This window comes from Otolemur garnettii, unplaced genomic scaffold (assembly GCF_000181295.1).
Source record: "Otolemur garnettii isolate 467f Iridium unplaced genomic scaffold, OtoGar3 scaffold00119, whole genome shotgun sequence".
Classification (NCBI taxonomy): Eukaryota; Metazoa; Chordata; class Mammalia; order Primates; family Galagidae; genus Otolemur; species Otolemur garnettii.
Window position 1 is genome coordinate 558,362 of NW_003852514.1, and position 21,521 is coordinate 579,882.

The 21,521-nt window shown below is 39.0% G+C and overlaps 1 protein-coding gene across 1 annotated transcript in view; it reads left to right on the forward strand.

Annotated features, from left to right (window-relative positions):
- Positions 1–702: 702 nt before the first annotated feature.
- POU6F2 (POU class 6 homeobox 2) overlaps positions 703–21,521 on the forward strand; it is a 478,769-nt gene continuing 457,950 nt past the window's right edge. Inside the window, 1 exon segment of the mRNA XM_023517730.1 lies at positions 703–807. Within this exon segment, the coding sequence (XP_023373498.1) occupies positions 703–807 (105 nt within the window).

Here is a 21,521-nt window from a genome sequence, read left to right on the forward strand (position 1 = left end):
ACATCAATTTAGATGAGCTGCTGGTAAATCATTCCCTAACCTTTTATAAGATGAAAAGTTTAGTGACTACTATTTACACACTTTGAATATTTTATATTTGAGTGGTCATCACAGTTTACACAATGATTGTATATATTCATTTCCAATCCACAAATGTCAGGGTATGTGTGTTAGGTGATGGTTAACATTTGAAGCTTTTCCGTAAAAGCGACTTTCTGTAAAACTGCAGAGATGACTGCATCTTGTCAAAAGGTCATTTAAAGATTTTGAAATAAAATCCTGAGGGACAGCTTAAGAGAAGTAGGGTAATGGATTATATTTTTTAAAATGTATATGGGGGTGCAAAAAATCAAAGTCTCAATTATCACATCAAATAGTTCATTTTGGTTTGGTTTTGCTATAAACATAGGCTTCTAGAGCATTAAAACAATCCTCACAGGTTTGTTAAACCTTCAGTGGAAGATTACAGCCAATGTTTTGTCTTTGGTGAATAGCTGTTTGTCTCACTTTATTTACTAGGTATTGGATATTTGTCAATGTCATTTCATATCTACAGAAAATTCTTACGCTCTGTGGAGGTAGTGAATGTGTGTGCGTGTCTGCCGGAGGTCACATGACGGTTTCATCCTATTTGGTGGAGCAGCTTGACTTTTTTCCCCCTTGCTTTTGGTGATGGTTGTGAGTGCAGAAGTTGATTGACAGATGCATGCCAGAAACCCCCATTCTCCTTTTCAAAGACAACATATGATGGATTGCGATCTCTCAGCGCAGCAGGACACGGGGACCATGCAAGCTGTAATTGGTCAGGTATGGAGTCAGCCATTTCTCAACTCCCCTTTTTTCCACAAGGGTCTCACCATATGATTCACATAATTCATATTTACAGTACCATCTTTCTATCTGTATCTTCAGCTACCTGCCAGCGCAGTGCTGAAAGTGCGAAAGGCAGAAGGCACCCATTAAATCCGGCCGGCAAACCTCAGCTTAAAACTTCAATACGATGCTTTTAAACAGAAACTAAAACAACCACAAAACCATCGAAGAACAAATCTCATTTACAATTTGGTCTGAATGTTTTTTAAAAAATCTGTTTTAGGAATTTGTTTTCCCTTTAGATTGCGATCTCTGAAAGAAATAAAGTGTGAGAAGAGAATCTCAGGGTTCCGTCTCCCAGGTAGTAGTTAACGTTTTTCCCAATGCTGTTCTCGTGTTCGGATGTTGCCTGTATCCTTCTGCCTCTCTTTCTCCATATGGGGAATATAAATATATAAATACATGTGCCTTGACTTCTAACCCAGATAATGTGTGACTGAGCCCGGTAAATGGAGTAGTGGTCCTGGCGGCTGCAGAGGGGCAGGCTGCAAATTAAACACTGCCACAATCTGAAAGGTCCAGGTGGTCTGCTCCGCTTCCTAATGCAATCCAGCACAACAGCTTTAATAAACAGCTCTATTTAGTTCCTCCTCCCTGTATCCAAGGAGGTGAGCTGCTCTGGGGCTGCTGTGATGAAATGCCAGAAGAATCTCTCTCAGAGGCCTCCCAAGCTGATTTTTAGAGCTTTCCTGTTCTGTCGTCTTTGTCTTCCAAATGGGTCAGTGAGTCTTGCTCTTTCTGTCTGGTGCCTTCTATGTCAGTAGTTTATGTTTGTGTTGCACCGTGCGTGTTGTAAGCTAAATTAGAAGACGGAAAGGATCATTGTGTTTTCATTTGCCTTCAGATAACTAAAGTGGATGAAAGGGATGGTAGGACCCTGCTGCAGAGGGAGGGTGATTTTTCTGACTCTGATGGGGGTGGGGTGAGGGCAAAGGAAATACTGTACATATGGTTTCTTTTTCTTTTTGTAATGTATTTTTGACTCAATTTTTCTAAGTTATGCATGTTCAGTTAAGAATTAACTCATAAATCAGAATGTGCCTACGAATATTTATAAACTCCTAAAAGTTTTTTATTATTATTTTTTTATTTTTTGCATACTTTCCAATCTAGACAAGCTGGCAAGGTGATGACATAAAATTTGTTTGCTGTATGTTAATAACATGGGAGAAAATATGCCATCTTACTCTGTTTTCCACAAAATTATAGCAAAGCACTTCAGGGTTCTGAAAGCACATGGTTTATTAATACCAGCATATTTCATAATGTATTTTTAGATGGAAAATGTCAAATACATAATACCATGTTTCCACAGGCTCACGTTATTTTAAAAGAAGTAGGTATTTGCTTCAACAGAAAAATATTTTTTAAAACTTTCAAGTTGCTTTTTGTTCTACAGACATATATAAAATGAATTCTCTGGGCATATATTTGTCAGGAGAAAATATACCAACTGATTTTATATGCTGTTAATACCTGTTTCAGTGTGAGAATTCACTGATGAGTAAATATATCAAATGTAGCCCAAATAATTGTACTGGGGGGATTAAATAAATATCTGTTAAAATAGATAATAAAGATATAGATAATAAATACATAGATAAGAAATACATCTTTCCTCATGTAAATAAATCTTGAGCTCCTGATAACTGTCTTACCCTGTTAAATAAAACTTTTCTTAGGTTGTGTGTTCTCTGCTGTGTGGTGTGGTAATGGTACTTAATACTGTGCAAAATTATTGTGTTGCTGTACCAAATAAGAAACAGCATTTCCTTTTGTATACACTTCTGGTGAAAAATTAGGAGAGACAGTTCTAGTTTGTTATTCAATATTATTTATTAGAAATCAATTGTAGAAGTATATAATTTTAAAAGGTTCAGGCATACATACTTTAAAAAAGGAATCAGTATATATTTTACAGAGATCAGGCTTAACTTTTAATTTGTAAGGATTTGAAATTAGTTATTATTATTACATAGCTTTGTATTTTGTGTGTATTTGTAAGTAATTTGTAAAGGTCCCATATGTCCAGGAACTGTGCATGTTGATGACTTGTTAGGAATACTTTGTAACTAGTTGCATCAAAGTAGTCACATCTTTTCTTAAGATGTTATTTCTCATAAGTTATTAGCTAAAAAACTCAAAATGTCAAGTTAGTAAATTGTAAAAACGGTTCTGAATATGGTAAAAATTTCTGTGCTAAAAATATACAAACTAGAATGCTTATTTTTTATTTGGATTTGAAACATTAAGTGCTTACAAGGAAAGGAAAATAAAATATTGTCATATATGAGTATCATAAAAGTCAGAAAATCTAAATTGAACTTGTATCTATCAATAGAAGCACAAAGGTGGCGTATGCATTTGAAATGAATTCATTTTAATTGATATAGCACAGATAAGCGTATTTACTCAAACAATTAGGTCTAACAGTAAGAGAAAGAACATGGGAATAATTTTTATTGCTTTGCAGTCATTTATAATCAGAAAGGGATGGTTTAGTTTTGAGCTCTTCCTTTAAATAGCATGGGCTGCCTACTTAGCAGGTGTGAACCGTCCCATTTAATAATGCAAACGTTTGTTTTTTCTCAAAGACACATAGGAATAGTAATAATTTTTGTCCCAAGCTCCCCGCCCTTCTGAGTCTTATTCCTAAATGGCTTTGGGTCGGAGGAACAAATAACCAGTTTTCAGTGATCTTTTCCATTCAGACTACCAAAAGGTTCCTATGAAATATGAGCTTTAGGTTTTTTCATTCACCCCTAGGATCAAATATCCACAGTTGCTTCCACTGGAGGGAAGACTAGACTTTTCTGTGTTGCTGGCAATGATCCAGCTCAGGGGAGAGCTCTGGCTTGGCAGAGTAGATATTGCTCATATATGCCTCTCCCCCAGGATTCGCCCTCCCCTAAGCAAGCAATTAGGCAGTCTAGTACTCAGAAGAACAAACGCCCTGACGTCTTCAAGATTAGGAAACTTGGTTCATTCATACGGTTTTTAGAATTCAGACTGGATTTTTTGATAGCAGTTATCTATAGCAAGCTTCGTAACCCCTTGAACCACAGATGGACTGTTACGCTCCAAGTGATTTTCATAACAAACTAAACAGTTAAGTTAAACAGGTTCTGAACTGGGAATGAAGACTTGCATTTACACCTCTCATGGTCATTAAATGCTTACTACATCTTTTCCTTGTGGTGGAACTGAGCTGTGAGTGACAGACTGGTTGATCAGTATTGCAGACCTCCTGTTTGGTTTTTTCTCATCTCATGCAGACCGGTGGCTGTGTCCAATGCTCTTTCTGGCACTGCTGTCCCCAGAGGACTTAGCCAGCCTACCATCCTGATGTACAGGCCTGAGGGTCTGGGCTGGCTGCACGTGTCCGTAGAGAGATTTTTGCAAATATTATAGAACAGCAGTAAATATCATATTAGTTGTTAATAAAAACAATAGACGGAGAAAATTGGATGAAAATATTAACCAAGTGTATCTAAGAGTTTGCTAGCAATGGGAGAGACACAGCTGGGTAAAGTTATCGTGGACGCACTTCTGGTTAACTTTGCTAAAGTATTAGAAGAGGGGAGAACATGAATCTTATATTCTAACAGCATTAGAAGTGCAATCAAAGACTTTGCAATTTTTCTTATTGGTAAATGGGTCTTTTTTTTTTCAAGACAGATGTAGATAATTTGAAATGTTGTAAAGTTGTGTGTTAAAAAACAAACGCAGGTGTCTGAGCCAGTGTTGCATATGCATGTACATTTTGTGCAAATAGAATCTGTGTGTTTTCCCACATGGAAATTACAAAACAAAAACATTTCATTGTTATAGCGTCAATACAATTGATTTTATATGAAGGCTTGTTTATACCATCCCCTGTTCCAAAAAGTATTTAATGTAGCTTTGAGAATAATTTTCTTACCTAGAACATGCTGTTTGCATACCTAGAACATCGCACTCAACATAATGTGAGAGTGAGGTCGGCTGGGGAGGAAGGACCCTGATAGTGTGTGAAAAACACACTTACTGACAGTTCTTGGCCCAAATAGATTGGTCGTTTTATGTTGTATATATTAAAATTAAACTTTGGGGCTGGCCTAGCCCTGTTTAACACGTGCCAAGTATAATTTCCACATACAGATTGCTTCAACAAGTTTATATATTTTGGGGGTGTGAAATTATTGCTGCTTGAATTTTATTGAGAACATTTTGCTCCCAAGGTATTTATTATAGGTGACTAGTATACCAGAAAAATATAAATTAAGGATTATTCTTTCTGAATATTAAATGGTGCTAGTATTCTTTCGATAAGTGCCAGACTTAATAAAATTGAATTTGTACTACATATTTCTTATTAACCTTAAAGACTTCACTTACTATACTTCATTCAGACTCAGAAGTCTAATGTTAGCAATTTATGTTTTATCAGATGTACTCGATTTTTGATTACCTTAAAATTAGAGCGGCCGTGTAAGTGGGAAAGCCAATTTTGTCCATTAAAGCAAAATGTATCAGTACAGTAATGATACTAAATAATAATGTTAATAAATACTGAACAACCAGTACACGGGATTGGTTCTGGAAACAAAATTTTCTTTTCTGTTTCTCAAGTCAGTTAATGAAACTCTCTGTATACTCTCAGAGTATACAGCATCATTTTCAGTGCTTAAGCATTTAAAGCTTTTTGATGCCTTTCTCAAGCATATGCAGAGAGGTTGCTGCAACTTTTAAAATACAAATGCATGTGAAAAAAAGTTTGCTTGCGATAAACGTTTTATGTGTGAAATCTATAGTACTCATCCGGAGGTCAGTGGAGCTGTTTCTTCATTGACCTTTTCTTTGCTGTGCAAACTGCATGTGACTGAACAGTTTAAGAACAGTCTGAAGCATTTTTCTTTTTTCATCTTAACTGTTGGCTAAAATTAGAATTTAATTAACATGTCTTCAAATATTGAAAACTTGACTTTTCAATTGCACGGTGGTATTACTGGTTAAACTGTTGCTTTTTTTCTAACACTTGATCAAGTAGAAAATAAAGCTAAGAAATTAAAAAAATGCAAATATAAATGAAGCAGTCTTGAAGAAACAATGTGCAGAAAGATAAGTATTGACTCTAATTTGAGCATTAAAAGAAAATCCAAATTATACAACTTTTTAATTAATTTTTGTTTGTTTGTTTTTTGTTTTTTGGGGGCCAAACCTTTACTTGGGAGATAATAGCTGCTGTAAATATAATCACACACATGTATTTATCTTTCTCTCCCATCCCTCCCTTCTTTCTTCTTTCCTTCCTTCCTTCCTTCCTTCCTTTCCTCCTTCCTCTCTCCCTTCTTTCCTCTCTTCCTTCAGTTTCTTCCTTTTTTTTGGTAAGTGAAATGTGTGTCTAATAAAGTAAATTATGAGTCAGGGTTTCTTCTGTGAACAGATATAAATTGCTCTGCTGAGCCATATTGTCTTAAACTGATCCAAAATTATAATCAAGATTTGAACCAATTTTGCTTTTTACACATTTCTTCTGAATCTCTATTTGAAGACTGGATTGTAAGACTGTTATTTCCATAAAGATTCATTTTTCTTTCTTTATTCTTCCTAATTCTAGAATGTGAACCAATTGTGGTGAAAATGGCTTAAATTTTTATTTAAAAAATTTCTTCCTGGTTTCCCCTAGGCCTGTGTTTTTTTCTTTATCCCACCTATAAACGACCATATTATTATTATTATTACAGGGCTAGCATTTCTTGTAAATAAGAAATCATTGGCTGCAAATAACAGCAAAATAATCAAAACCATCTCTGATTACATATATTAAAGGAAATTCTGTAGGTTTGAAAAGCCTTTATTTTTCATGTTGGCTTGTCTTTAGAAAATAGCTTTCTGTTTTATCACTAATTTTAAAACCCCCATGATATGAAGGATTCTTTCTTCAAAAGACAAGAGATTAGCTGTTGATAGTCGGTACCGATTCTGGGTAAAGAGTGCCACCCCCATTCCCCTCAGCAGCATTTTTCTAACATAAGATTTAAGAAAAATTAAGGATAAACTGAATATTCTTTTTTTCTTTTTTCTTTTTTCTTTTTTTTTATTGAATGGTAACTGTGTACATTGATGCACTTTGGGGGTACAGTGTGGTGTTTTCATACACAATCCAAGACACTTCCATCAAACTGGTTAACATAGCTTTCATGTAACTTTCTTAGTTATTATGTCAAAACATTCATTCGAGGGTTCACTTCTGTGGTTCATCTTGCAAGGGTACAAGTGAATCTTTCTATGAGTAGAATATGAATGTTTTAAACTGAATATTCTAACTTTTAGCTGTTTTAGTCCTTCTCCCCAGGGGGTGGTTAATTCCCATGGGACGAGGTACTCAGCTCTCCCCTTCTAGGCTCAAAGGTGCAAGTAAATGTGTTGACGCCTTTAATGAAAAGGATCGAGCCACTCCCATGCATCGCCCTGGCCTTTTGCTCTCCTTTTTCACTGTCATTTCTCCATCAGCTTGTCTTCTCTTTTCCTCTGTCATCCAGAGTCAGTTTGATGAGTAATAAGTGAAAAGCGAATCTTTGTGGGCTTCTCAGGCAGGAAAGGGCACTGGAAAGAAATGCAAGACCTCTAGCAAAACAAAGCCAAACGGCAGCAGAAAACTTACCCACACGCCCACTCCTCTCCTGGTATTTCTGCTAAGTTACTCTGTAAGCCTACTCATCTCACCTGGCAATGTGGATCACACAAAACCAGCAGCGAACGATACCTGAGGACAGGAAAAATAGAATTAAAAGCAGAGCTGGAAGGAAAGAAAGGGCTTCACGGTGCCTGTGCCATCTATGAATTTCAAAATTAAGGAAGGCTTTTTAAAAAAATCTCTGGTGCTTTTTACAAGAATTTAAGCAGTGCTCTGATACTGTGAAATAGTAGCTTATTGTCATAGATATTTCTGGGACTTAATAGAATGTTGACGGCATATTTTGTAACTTTGATTTTGATGAATAATTACAAACTGTTTTAAGAACAAAATATCTAGCACCTAAATCTTAGGGACACAGATATGCTTTTAAAAAGATCAAATACGGGCGGTGCCTATAGCTCAAAGGAGTAGGGCACCTGCCCTATATATCAGAGGTGGCAGGTCCCAGCCCTAGCCAAAAACTGCAAAAAAATAAAAAAATAAAAAATAAAAGAGAGCAAGGAAGATCAAATACCTGTAAAGTGATGTTTTTTAACATTGATTATAAGAACTCAGGCAAGCTCCTCTTTAAAAGAACAAAATGTATCATTTACAGAGAGCTTAGTTTTCAGGGCAGAATTCATATACAGGTTTTGTTTTTCTTGAATGAATTTTTTGTTGTTGTTGAGAGTGAGAGGCATATACTATGCCAAAACAGTGGCATGCATACCAGAACCCAGTTGATACTGAAGACATATGGGGTAGGGGGAGGAAGCGATTTCTTGAATCTTTAGTTCGATGACTCCGAAATCAAAAGCCACCATAGACAAGAATGGAGCTGGGCACCCAGCACCAGACCACAGCAGGCCAAACTTCCTTCAGACAGAGCTGGTTCATTTTGTAATCTTTAAATAATACTAGAAAACAGTCCTCTTTCAACTTTTTCTCCAAAAAGTGGAGAGTTGGGATAAATGTCAAATGCTACTTAATGTGCGCGAACAAAGCCAAGAACATCGGGCTCATTCCACTTACTGTCAGTCCTGATGATTCATCGTGGTGGTCAGGGCAAGCTGTGGTCTCTGGCCTGAAACAATTTTATCCTTTTTTGATTTTTTTTTTTGTTGTTGTTAAAAACTAGAATGTTCCAGCTTGGATCTTATATCCTTAGGGTTACAATATTGAATTCAGCATTGGGAAACTTAATCTTGCAGCCAGATTTGACAAGATGCTGGTTGAATGGGAGGCAGAAGTGATGATTGTGGGATGAAATGCCCCAGGTCAGAATTCGGGAAAGATAAGAGATTTTATGGAAATCTGGCTGTGATATAAGAACTCCAAGTTTGAAATTTCTCTCTCATCATATCAGCAGATGGTGTTCAATGGTCTTAAAAGTAGAGCTATGCTGTATTCATGTCTTTTGTTTCAAATCTTTCTTTAGCAGAGAAACTTTTTACACATTCTGAGGTGTGTTTCTTGGTAAAGTTGCTAATATAAAAGGTGTTTGTAGTAATATTCAAAAGGTTTCTGGGAACACAGGATAACATTATGGCTCAAATCAAAAACAATTATACTTCGTTCTTTGCTGGCATGTTAATACTAAATTCAAGAACTAAAGTTGTAATTTCTTTTTGGAAATCATTTTCCATTTGTAAACAAACTTGTATCTAGATTTCCAGAGACTAAAGAATGATAATGAGGCAATCACTAATTAGTTAACACACACACACACACACACACACGAGTAAACATTTTAGGAATACTTGATTAATCTCCAATAATCTAAAAATATGTGAAGTCACCGTTTTCAATTTTAATACATGAAAAACTTATGGTAAATATTTACTTAAAATACTTTTATCACCTAAGTTGTTGAAGAAAGTGGAAAAATACTTTGCAACTTTTAAGCATCAAGATCATTGCCCTGAGACTTATAGAACATAGTTGATCATTGTATGGCAAAAGATGTTTATTTCTTTCCAAAAACAGGCACTCTTTATTTTGCAATGTACTTCCATTTCACACTTTGTACAAGTGCTGAAACATATCAGCTGGAATTGTTTTATCCCTTTCCACCAATACTCGTCAGCTGGAGGTTCAGGCAGAGAGTACAGCATCTGAGGACAACCTTTAGAACCTGAGTGCGATTCTTATATGCTTATTACTGAGGCGAGTTACAGGATAGACTTCTATGAGTTTCTTTGAATTTTTTAATTAAAAATTTTATTTAACAGTGCACATTTATGGCAATCCATTTCAACAGCATAAAGAGTATAAAGTGGAAAGTGAAATATCCCATCATTCCACTCTCCACAAATAACCATTGCTACCAATTTCTTATATGTATGTAGCGTATCCTTCCAGACTTTCCTATGTGTGTATAAGCATAGAAAATCTTTATGCAACATAAGTAGATCTATACTATACATAGGGTTCTGAAATTACTTTAACGTCTGCTCGTGTTACTATTCTATGAGTAACAGGCATTCTTTTCTGTAGTATTCCCTTTTACGGATGTGTGATGAGTTAACTAACCAGTTCTCCCTTGATCTAGCTTTTAAAATAAGCTACTTTCTCCAATTAGTTTAATATGTAGCGATGTTTCCGTTCTCTTAGCGTAAAAGATCTCAGAATCTTCTAAATGGGGTTTGCTTGACCAAAAGAACTTATAAATAGTGTCTTCGGAGAGAAGTTTAAATGTAAGGTTAGAAGCGAAGGGTACGCTTATACCACAAGAAAATGTATTTATCATTTATGTATTGAACACTTAAATCAATTGGCATAGCAGTAAACATCACAATATTCCATTTGGTAACAAAGGAAGAGCGAGTGAGGATAGGAGCCAGTTCTGTGTCAGACACATTCTGACTTTAAAACCTCTGAGTTTGTTCCAGGCTTCCAAACCCAGCTGAACAAAATGCATAGTTATTTCCTTCCATGGGACTCAGTGCTGTTTATTGAGATAATTGACATAGATGTATGTTTCCCATGCCTGATTCAGTTAGTGTACCCAGATTAGTGAAAAAGAGACCAGAAGAAATTCATGGTAATTAATGCCAGTTAAATTCCTGCTGTCTATATTTCATATTGTCAGACTAATCCTTCAGCCCTGATTCATAGGTTAAATAATACAGTCAAGAGAAGGATCGAATCAAAACTAATGAGACTTAGCTCTTGAATTCTACTAATTTAGGGATTTTGTTAGGGTGAACAAAATATTTACTGTTACATTGAAACTGTAAGATAATGTAAGAACTTTGCCTCTGCTCACCCATCTTAATCACGTGACCTCACATACACTAAGACAAAAGTGAATGAAATATTTGAGTAAGAGATGGGAATGTGGGCTGACTCTGGCATCTTTCCTTGCACAGATTTCCAGAATTGATACTATGCCACCGCCTATTGTGTGGCTTTTTCTTTATTTATTCTTCTCTCCAGAGGCCGGAGCAACTGTCCTGGATAGGAAATGGTCATACTTCGTATATGGGTTGAAAAGTTGCCAGCTTCTTCTCCTGCAGCTCAAAACAGCCTTTCCAGAACAAATTTCAGAGCATGCCTTTGATACTAATAATTGCATTTGACACCAATGACTTGGGAAGTAGGTATGAATCATTCCCATTTTATGGAAGTGGAAGCTGGTTGAGAGGGGTTCCTTATTTTATTTGGAGCCATATAGCTAATGGATGGAAGATAGGAGATTTGAACCCAGGTATTCTTTCTAGACTTTCACTATTTCCCAAAACCTCAGTTATTAACTCTGGCATCATTTTAGAACCATTATGGGCAACCTTTAAAAATACAGTGATGTGCGTGACCCAACCCCAGAAATCCGGATTCAATTTATCTGAATGGAACCTGGATATTGGTATTTTTAAAATGTTTTACTGATGCTTTAATATACTGGACCGTAGTACCTCTTAAATTGGATGGATGTTATTTTTAATAATAAAAAAGTGAGGCACTGAAAATGGAACAATATACCTCCTGGGTCATAAATCAACAGCAGAGGAGGAATGGAGGGAATGCAGTCTGGTATTCATCTGTGTTTGCGTGTGTGAGCGTTTCATTGGGAAGCTTGTAAACGTCATTGAACTTCTGAAATAATGTTTTTCATACAAGAAAAAAGGCTAAACATTTATCATTTCAAAAACAGCAACATTAGTAATAATCTACCAATGAGTGAGCAGGTACGAGTTGCAGGCACCTTCTAAGCATAACTTAATCCTAACACTAGGTCTGTGAGGTAAGCACTGTTACTACCTCCCTTTTACCACTAGTTATGAAGCTGGAGCTAAGGGACCTAAGGATGCAGGAGGTCAGGTTTAAATTCTTAAGCATACACAAAACCACGGAATTGAAACATGGCCCCAGACCACAGACGGGTGGAGAGTGTTGTCTCTGTACAGGTGCAAATTTTGTAATAGAAATGTTGCTTTTTGGTTCACTCCCTGCCTCCCTCCCTCCTTTCCTCTCTTTCTCTCTCTTTTCTTCCTCTCCTATTTTTTGGCCTCCCCCTCTTCCTGAGAATACATTTAGTTCCTATATACAAGAAATTTATCATTGCCACCAACATCTGTTAGAGTGGGGTTCCACCTGGTGGCCTGGAAGATGGTTCTTTCGTAAAATAAAAAACAGTAGACTAGAAGGGGAGCAGGAGGATGCAGAGCACAGGGTGGGCGCTCTTTGGCTGTGGCCTTCCTTCAAAGCGCTGCTCCGCACTAAACAAGGAGTCACTGTGGCCTCACATAGGCGACTTCTAGATCCTCCGTGAGATGTGCCCACGGACGTGGCAGATCTAAATAGAGCGACCAGTGGGCACTGTTCTGTGTGTGAGAGGAGCAAAATGCCCACAGAAAATTTCAGGCAAGTTTGAAAACAGGTTTATATTTTATAATGCTGATGGAGTCCTCACTATTTGAGATTAATGGCCTTAGAAACTTTCGTGTCTATCTCTTTTATCTTTTAACGGATTAACATTCTATCAGTCATCTGTCAGGCTTCTCACTGATTAGCATTCTTGCCTGAATTTGAAATTTGCAAGGTAAGTTTCTTTCTCTCTCTCCATTCTTCACAAAATTGGCTCAAGTCCAGCCACATGTATGTCTGGCACTTCTGAACTCATTTTTATGAAATAATTATTTTGCGTCATTAAGGGTTATGGTGATGGCAAATTGGAGATTCTACCAAAGAAGTATATCTTAACTCAATTTTTGGAAAACTTTTCAATAATATTGTGGCACTTTTATTATTATAATTCCATTTTTGGAACTGATTTAAATAAAAGGAATCTTTTATCCTGTTTAACTGTTTTTAACTAAATTTCTTCCCATCACATGGCATTTTAAGCCTTTGTGACCTTGGAGACAGCAGTAGGGCTGAAAAAGAGAAATCACTTCTTTACCTAGCTGTTTGAAATACTCTCAAACAATAATCTTGTTTGCATTTGTGTGCTTCTAATGTAGGACCAAATAGAATGTGCTCCTAAATACTCCTTAATTTGTACAAATGATTCTGTCATGTCAGACCTCCTGGATATATGGTTAGGAAACAATATGATGATTAAGAAGATTATTTTGGTAGTAGTTGCAAAACGTTGGCATGAGTTGCTATTATACATTATCCTCTAAGAGCTACTCTGGTTGACTCGTAAATAAAATTTTCTCAAAATTATGCCTAAATAAATTTATGTTAAAGAACAATTTTTTTTCTATTCTACACATAAGAATAAGCAAATGATAATATCTGAGCACTTGGAACTTAATATTTTTCTTGGTTTTCCAGTCAATTTTAAACATACATAAATATATATTTATTTTGATGAAATAAATGTGTTGCTCTTATGTGCAACAAACTATGGATAAAAGAATATAGGCATGGGTTAAAAAAATTTAGACTAGATCAGTAAAAAATGAAGTATCAATTAGTTTTATTTATTTGACTGTCTGTCATGCACTACAGTTATCATTTTCAAGTTTCAAATTAGAGTTCTGTAATGTTTTAAGAAATGATATGTAACATGAAAAATGTGAAAATGTCGGGGGAATACCTGAGACTAAAATCAGGGTTTCTTAGGGGTTACAAGGTTAGGTTTGTGATTCCAGAAACAATCTGCAGCAGTGGTTCTCAGCCTTCTTAATGCTGCGACCCTTTAATACAGTTCCTCATGTTGTGGTGACCCCCAACCATAAAATTATTTTCGTTGCTACTTTATAACTATAATTTGCTACTGTTATGAATCATAATGTAAATATCTGATATGCAGGAGACCCCCCAAAGGGGTCAGGACCCACAGGTTGAGAACCGCTGATCTATAGGAAATATTGTCCAGCATTTGAACTGGAACAGAGCAATACTGAATTTCGGGATATTACACACACACACACACACACACACACGAATCAATGGTTTGTATATATATTTTTAACTACATGGAAACCTATTTTTTTTCTTCTTGCAAGATGTCAAACCTTGTGAAAGTTCTAAAATGCTTCAGGTTTGACCCATCAGCACAGCAGTCCTATTCTGAGTTCCAAGCATTGGGCCTCTTGGTAGACAGAAGGGGCAACATGTTCTCAGAGCTGTGCTCTCTCTCTGCAGGCAAAATTCAGCTCTGGGGATTCCTTAGTGCCTTTCCCTGCTCTGGGGAATATCCATTTTCTTGTCTCTCCTAGAAGTGATTTTTGCACTTGGTTGAACACACCTTTGTCCACCTGGAATCTGATGTGTCTGGGGAATAAAAATGCAACACTTTCCATTTCGTCAGTGTCAGCTCGTCTTTGTGATTTTCAATTTCCCTGTGTTAATTGAGATTTAGAGAAACACCACGTCATCCCTTCCCGGCAGACCTCAGCAGCGCTGCCTGGAGGAGGGTGAGTGAGGGAAGGGGCACCAACCCGGAAACAGGAAACAGGAAACAGGGCCAGCGTGGGCTGGGGGTGGGCGTGGCGAGCCACAAAGCCAGGTAGGAGAAATAAAGGCTCTGCAAGACACAGTGCTGTGTCTCAGGAGTGTAATGACTGTGACCTGGTCCCACGGGGGTAGGAGAAGGTGGACAGAGGGGAAGAAAAGGTGGTGGGGGTGATTCCCAGAGGAGGCAGAGAAGGATAATTCTGCAGGGAGGAGCAAGGAATTTGGCACAGCAGAAGCTGGCTGCCTATTTGTTGAACCCAGGGCATGGGACCAGAGGCTGGCACACAGGAGTGCTCTGTACAGAGCCCATGACACAGTTGCTAATTAGAGCTTGGGACAGGACTGAGTCTGGAGGTGCTGGTCAGTAACCTCTGAATCAAAAAGCACTATGTGGTCCGAGGATCCAGCTGGCTCTGTTTTGTTCTCCCCATTTCCTCTGCCACTGCCATTAGCCTCCTGGATCTGCCCTCCTCACTTCATGCCTAATGCCCTGGGCTCCTGCACTTCCCAGCCTGGTCACATCACCCTCAGTCCTCAGACAGAACCTGATAACCTGCCACTGTGATCCTGTCACTGCCCTGCTCACGTCCCCTCACCCATGCTCTCATGGTTTCAAGTGACAAATTTAAACTCTACAACCTGGCACCATGCTGATTCCCTTGTCCTGGACTTCCAACCATCACCTGTTGAGATACAGATCTACTCAGATCTCCTTATTGAAAATTTCCAATGATTTTCCAGAAGAAATCCTCAGAAATAGTAGCTATTATATGAGCCATGGACTCTGAAGCTCGGTGCTCAATGCCTGAGGTTTCCCTCAAATGCTCATTGTGTAGCATTTCAATGCTTTTGTGCCTCTGTTGGATCAAAGTACTAAGTCAGGCCAGGCACAGTGGCTTATGCCTGGAATCCTACCACTTTGGGAGGTCTAGGAAGGAGGACCATTTGAGGCCAGGACTTTGAGACCAGCCTGAGGCTTCCCCATCTCTAGGGAAAAAATAGAAAAATTAGCAAGGCATGACTGAGCACACCTACGGTCCCATCTTCTTGGGAGGCTGAGGCAGGAGAGTGGCTCAAGCCCAGGACTTTGAGGTTGCTGTGGGCTGTGATGATTTCACTAGCCAGGGCAACAGAGCAAGATCCTATTTCAAAAAATAAAAAAAATAAAGGATAGAGAGAGATTCCTTGGGAATTAATGAACATATGAAATCTATCTCTTCTAGGTCTATAGGGATGATTAGAATTATACAATTCAGGATAATTTAATTAGAAAACTGATAAGACATTAAATTTCAAGTGATTTATTTTTTCCACACTCAAAATGCTAAAATATTGTTAAAGAGGCTGAGTTTGGCCTCAGAACTCGTCTCTGTCCTTGGCCTGCTCTCTGGCACTTATTTCTCCTGCAGCCGGAAGGGTCAGGGCTGGAATACCAGAAGGCAAGCTTTGGAATAGCAGGCCTATCATGTGACCAGCTTTTGTACCCGGCACCGCTTACTGAGCTTCCCTGTGCCTCGGTTTCTTCAACAGTGAAGTGGGAGTGATAAGAACTGCGGGTTGCTGTGGGAACCATCTAAACGAAGAAGCTGGGTACGCACACGGGCTGTGATGTGTGTTCACCTGTTCCCTTCCTCTGAACCTCCCCTCTCTCGCCCCCTCTCGACTTAAACTTTCCGAGGGGAAGTGCTCCTTTGCATTTCACATGTGTGGGGTGCTTCATACCCCGCTACTTGAAGCTTCTCACAGGCTTGGCTTTTTTGAGCCTAGCTGTCCAAGTCTAGTTTTCTGACTCCTCTCTTTTTTCCCTCCCAGATAAAGTCTTGCTGTTGCCCCAGCTGGAGTGCCAGGGTGTCAGCCCAGCTCACAGCAGCCTCAAACCCCTGGGCTCAAGCGATCCTCCTGCCTCGGTCTCCCAAGTAGATGGGACTACAGGCTTATGCCACCACGCTCAGCTTATTTTTTCTGTTTTTAGTAGAGGTGGGGTTTTGTTCTGGCTCAGGCTGGTCTTGGACTCCTAACGTCAAGTGATCTAGTTTTCTTACTCTTCTTCTATTTACTTAACTTGCTCCTCTTCTTGCTCTTCCGTGGAAGGTAGTCATTGCCCCAGGTTCGACCCCTGTCTATATTCTCATCAACCTTAGCAACTTCGGCATTACTCTACAGATCTGCATTTAAATTCACTTCCAGCCTTCATCACTTGATTACCTGGGTAAGCTACATGGCATTGGACCCTAAAGGCAGCTTTCCTCCAAGCACAGTCCACTTCAGTATCTGCAGATCGGTTTCAGCGTGAAGAAACGGCACAGGTGGGATTGAAACTCAGGCCGTCTGGCTCCCTGTTTATACGGCTTGACTTGCTCATTTCTGCAAAGGGTGTCACAGCCTTCCTGCCGTTCACCTAGGTGTGGACCCTCGGTCATCTCGACTCATCCCACATTGAATCAATGGGCCAAGCTCATGGAAGGTACCTGGGCTGAAAAATCCCTCTGTCCAGTCTGGCTGCCACCCCCTCCCAGACTGGCCTATTGGGGTAGCTCCCTCCTAGTTTTCCTGTTCTGGGTATGTTTTATGGCCGTCAGTGACCTTCAAACATCTCTATTTTCAAGTAAATTCAACATAAGAGGTCCCAAATGCAGAACAGACAAAGGCACAGGGGCTCTGACAGAAGTTGTAGGAGGAATCCAGGTTATCGCCTGCTCTGCACTGACTTATTCTATAGTGAACCAGCTGCAGGATAATTTCCTAAGACTCAGCTTTGATCGGATTCTTCCCCATTTGGGGACATTCAGTGGTTTGCAGACCAGTGATGGGGTCATGCAGAGCCCCCACCTGTCTCTCTCAGGTTTAGGGTCCTTCCCTCCATCCATTAAGACTTTAAACTCTAGTCAGACCTGATAACTCACTTTTCTTAAATTTCTGTAGTTTCTTTCATCCCCACCTCTGAATTTCCATCACAATTTCTATTTACTAAATTATGTCCATCAGTTCCAGCAATCTTCTTTCTGCCTGCCTGTACCAGTCTGGCGTGGCCTGAGTCCTCAGAGTATGGTGTGCCTGTTTTTGGCATCCACACTCTGCTTGCTAAAGGAGAGGGTCGTTCTAAACCTGTGTTCTCTTTCCTCTCGATGATGACCCTAGGGGTTATTTTCTATTTACCCTTTTGGTGCCCTGTGTCCTATATGCTTAAACTCAAGGCTGGTTGAGCACATGGCCTTAAACACAAACATTTTTTCTGATAGTGAAAAAATTCATTCATTCAGCAAATATTTATTCAGTATTTTTAGGCAGATTCTAAGTCCTAGAGGTACAAGGCCCTAGCTTGTGTTAAGGAACTGAGGGCAGGATGGATATATGAAGCAGGGGTGGTGAAGGGCTCCTACTCTGAAGCAGAAGCAATTTCAAAGAGCTGTAGACTTTTTATAGGAAAGAGATCAAGTCAAACTGACCCTAGACCCTCATTTTGACCCCAAGAGATTACCTGATTTGACCAGGGTCAGTGGCCAGACCTGGGTGAACTCTCAGCCCACATTTCTTGACTCTTACATTGCAGCCCTCAGGCCATTTCTGACTGGTTCCTAAGCATGAGATCCTTTTGGTTTAGAAAAATGGGCAAACAGAGATGATTCTTTGCATATTTTCTATGGCCATTTAAGAAATGATTGTCTTTCTTCATCTTAAATTTCACATTAACGTGGGGGTACATGCAATGAGGTTAGATAGTTTGCTTTTGTAAGGTTAAAGTCCAGGTTGCAATTGTACCTTCACCTAGGAGTGTGCCATATACCCACGCAGTGTACCCACTGGACTTTCGTTTCTTTTTCCTACTTTCCATCTTCATCCTCCCTCCCTCTCAGCCATCCTGAGAACAATGTATTGCTTTGATAAGTTAGCTGTGGCATCTCCTAGACCTTGACACTTCCTGAAGTTAGGGGTTGTGGAGGAAATCTCCCACATCCCTTATCAGGTACATTCTAGCTTGAGTGGTCCTGAGTGATTAAAGTATCCTTGAGTAACAGCTCAGGAATATGGGGCTTCAGCTCCTAGATCCTGTGAGAATTCACACTATATACAATAAGATCTTTTTTTTTTTTAAAGCATACCAATATCTATACATAGATTTTTTTTTTTCCTTATTTTTGGCTGGGGCTGGGTTTGAACCCACCACCTCCGGCATATGGAGCCGACACCCTACCCTTTTGAGCTACAGGTGCTGCCCTGACATAGGTATGTTTTATATCTATTGACTTGTCACGAGATATATAGGATGCCATTAGGACAGCTGATATAAGTATAAATGTGTTCTGTGAAGTATTTTAAATGCAAGGGGGATCTGGGGAAAATTTAAGCAGTAAGGATTTTATTTTGGTGTTAATTGCTTTGGTTAGCTATAAGGGTGAGTTGGGTGAGGGCAAGGGAAAAAAGGATAGACCAACACAGTAATTTTAATGACCACAGGCCTTGGGGGGCCACTTTAGGAGACAGACACTAGAGTTAAGTAGTGGGTATTTGGAGGTAGATTTTTAATAGCATTTCCACTTTATAAATGTCTCCATATAACATTTGAAAAATGTGGAATCTGCTGTTTGACCATAGAGAGAGGAATTCCCCCATTCCTTGTAGAGTTGTAAGGTCCCAATGGATAGATTCTTTCATTACCTACTTGAGGCAGAGGCCATATTTCTCTACAGCCTCTAGCACAATTCTTTACACATAGTAGGCACTCAATAAAGATTTGTCAAGTGTACAAACACACAGGGTCTCCATAAAGGTGTGATCCAAGGCTGTTCGGGTGGTTCTTACTCTACTTTTATTGCCACTCAGGACTTACAGCTCCCATAGCAACAATAACTTGTACCCCTCAAGCATATGTAGTATTTAGTATTTCTGTATGTGGTGTCAACTTTCATGTTATAATATATACTATATATGTAACTGGTTAAGTTACTGTTGCTGTGGGAACCATAGGCTTTTTTCCCTGTCTAAAATGAGCCTTTGCTGGCCATCCGAGGCTATGCAGAGATAACACCATACAACCTTTTCATGCAGAGCCTCCTCCCTTGATTCTGGGCCCCCAGTTTGGACAATTCTGTGTTTATTAATCTTTTTTTGTTAATAACACTATGATGTTAATATTTCGAAGTCCATGTACTATTTTTCACGTACTATTACTTTGTTGGGGGTACTTTTGTCTTATACATACATTTTGAAAAGGAGCATGAACTCAAGAGTCAGTCTGGTTGTGCGAGGGGTTCCTACGGACGTGGCATGGAACAGACGTATTGTCTCATCCTGTCTTGTGCAACCAAAGCTGAAATGCAATCGCTTTGTTTACCAGAAGTGCGTACTGTAACTTTCCCTTTCCTGTTCCTAATGACAGCTTTTATTATAAAAGGGGGGTTTCTTAAGGCTCGGAAAAAGAGCTTAAACTTCATTTTAGTTTCTCTTGTAATTCAGTTTTGTGAATGGAGAGCCAAGGGAAGGGGACAATGCATGTGTGAGGGGACAGTGAGGGGACAGTGAGGGAAGTCCAGTGGAATTAAATGCTTCTCTTCCTCAGGCGCCAGCAAGCATGTTTGGGGATATTGGACCACACTGTTTAAGCCAGTTGGCCTTGAGACAGCAGATATTTCTGTTTCTGTTATTTGAAGGGTACAGATGCACTCTCTAAGCTGGGAACTCCTCAAAATAGCTATGCCTTTCTAAACTGGGGGCTTCTTACTGTTTAACACTGATTTACCTACAAGGCTTCTATTTCTAGGGATCATTTACACTGCCTAGAAAAGCAAGTGCAGGGTGCTCCTGATGGTTGTTACGTATCAGCTGCTACTGTCAGACTCCTCTCCATGGTATTGACTCTGCCAGACCCGTGAATGTCCTCCTCCTCCCTCTGTGTCTCCCACCATCTACCTTCCCTCCATGTATGTGACGTCTTTCCATTCTAGTTCTTCTTGTACCTCCTCTGCCCCACGAGCAGTGTCTCTTGTTCAGCGTCTGGTCCTTCCTTATCACCAACGTGACCCTTCCTTTTTCTTAGATCTTCTAACACTTCAGTCCTTGGTAGCCAGAAATGGTCGATCTGATGTTATTTGTTCAGATAATCTGCACCTGAATTCATATCTAGTTATTAATATGTGAGCTATCATGTGGGAGTTATACTTTGAAATGAGTTTCATGGCATTACAGTAGATTAGCCTTAAAGATTATATTAACTTAATGGTAGGAATTTCTTTTGGGCAGTGCGAGCAAGGTTTCTGAGTAAATCATTTCTTACCTCTTACCCCATGCTACATATCAGGCCATCATCTCTGCCTTTATGCAAAGCTTGCTCTTGATAATGCTTATATTAAACACTTAAAAATTATTTATTTGGGAAAAATAACCGGCACTAAATTTTACACTGATGTAAAATATGCTAGAAAAACCATTCTTTGTCACAGGCAATTTTTATTTTTTTCTGCATTGGTTAGAGTTTATAACCAAAGGGTTGATGATAGATGATAGATGATAGATTTATTAATACAAGTGATTTTTATTGAGAACTTGCTAAAAGCTACCCCTATGAAATGTACTGGGGACAGGATAATATTTGTGGTTCCTGTCCTCACCTACACTGTAGTTTATGCAAGGAAATAGATGAGAAAAAAGTAAAATCAAAATTATGAGTACTAAGAAGGAAATGAAAATCATTCCTGAGCTGATGAATTATAATTGAGGGTGGGGAATATACTTGACACGGGAAATGTTTGGAATGGTCAGCTTGTGAAGAATGGGGCTGGTGATGGGGTAGGAAAGATGATGATGGTGTGATGGTGATGGTGGTGTGATGGTGTGTGATGTGATGGTGTGTGATGTGACGGTGATATCATGATGATAGTAATGTGATGGTGGTGTGATGGTGTGTGATGTGACGGTGATATCATGATGATAGGAATGGTGATGGTGGTGTGATGGTGTGTGATGTGACGGTGATATCATGATGATAGGAATGGTGATGGTGATGTGATGGTGTGTGATGTGATGGTGTGTGATGTGATGGTGATATCATGATGATAGTAATGTGATGGTGGTGTGATGGTGT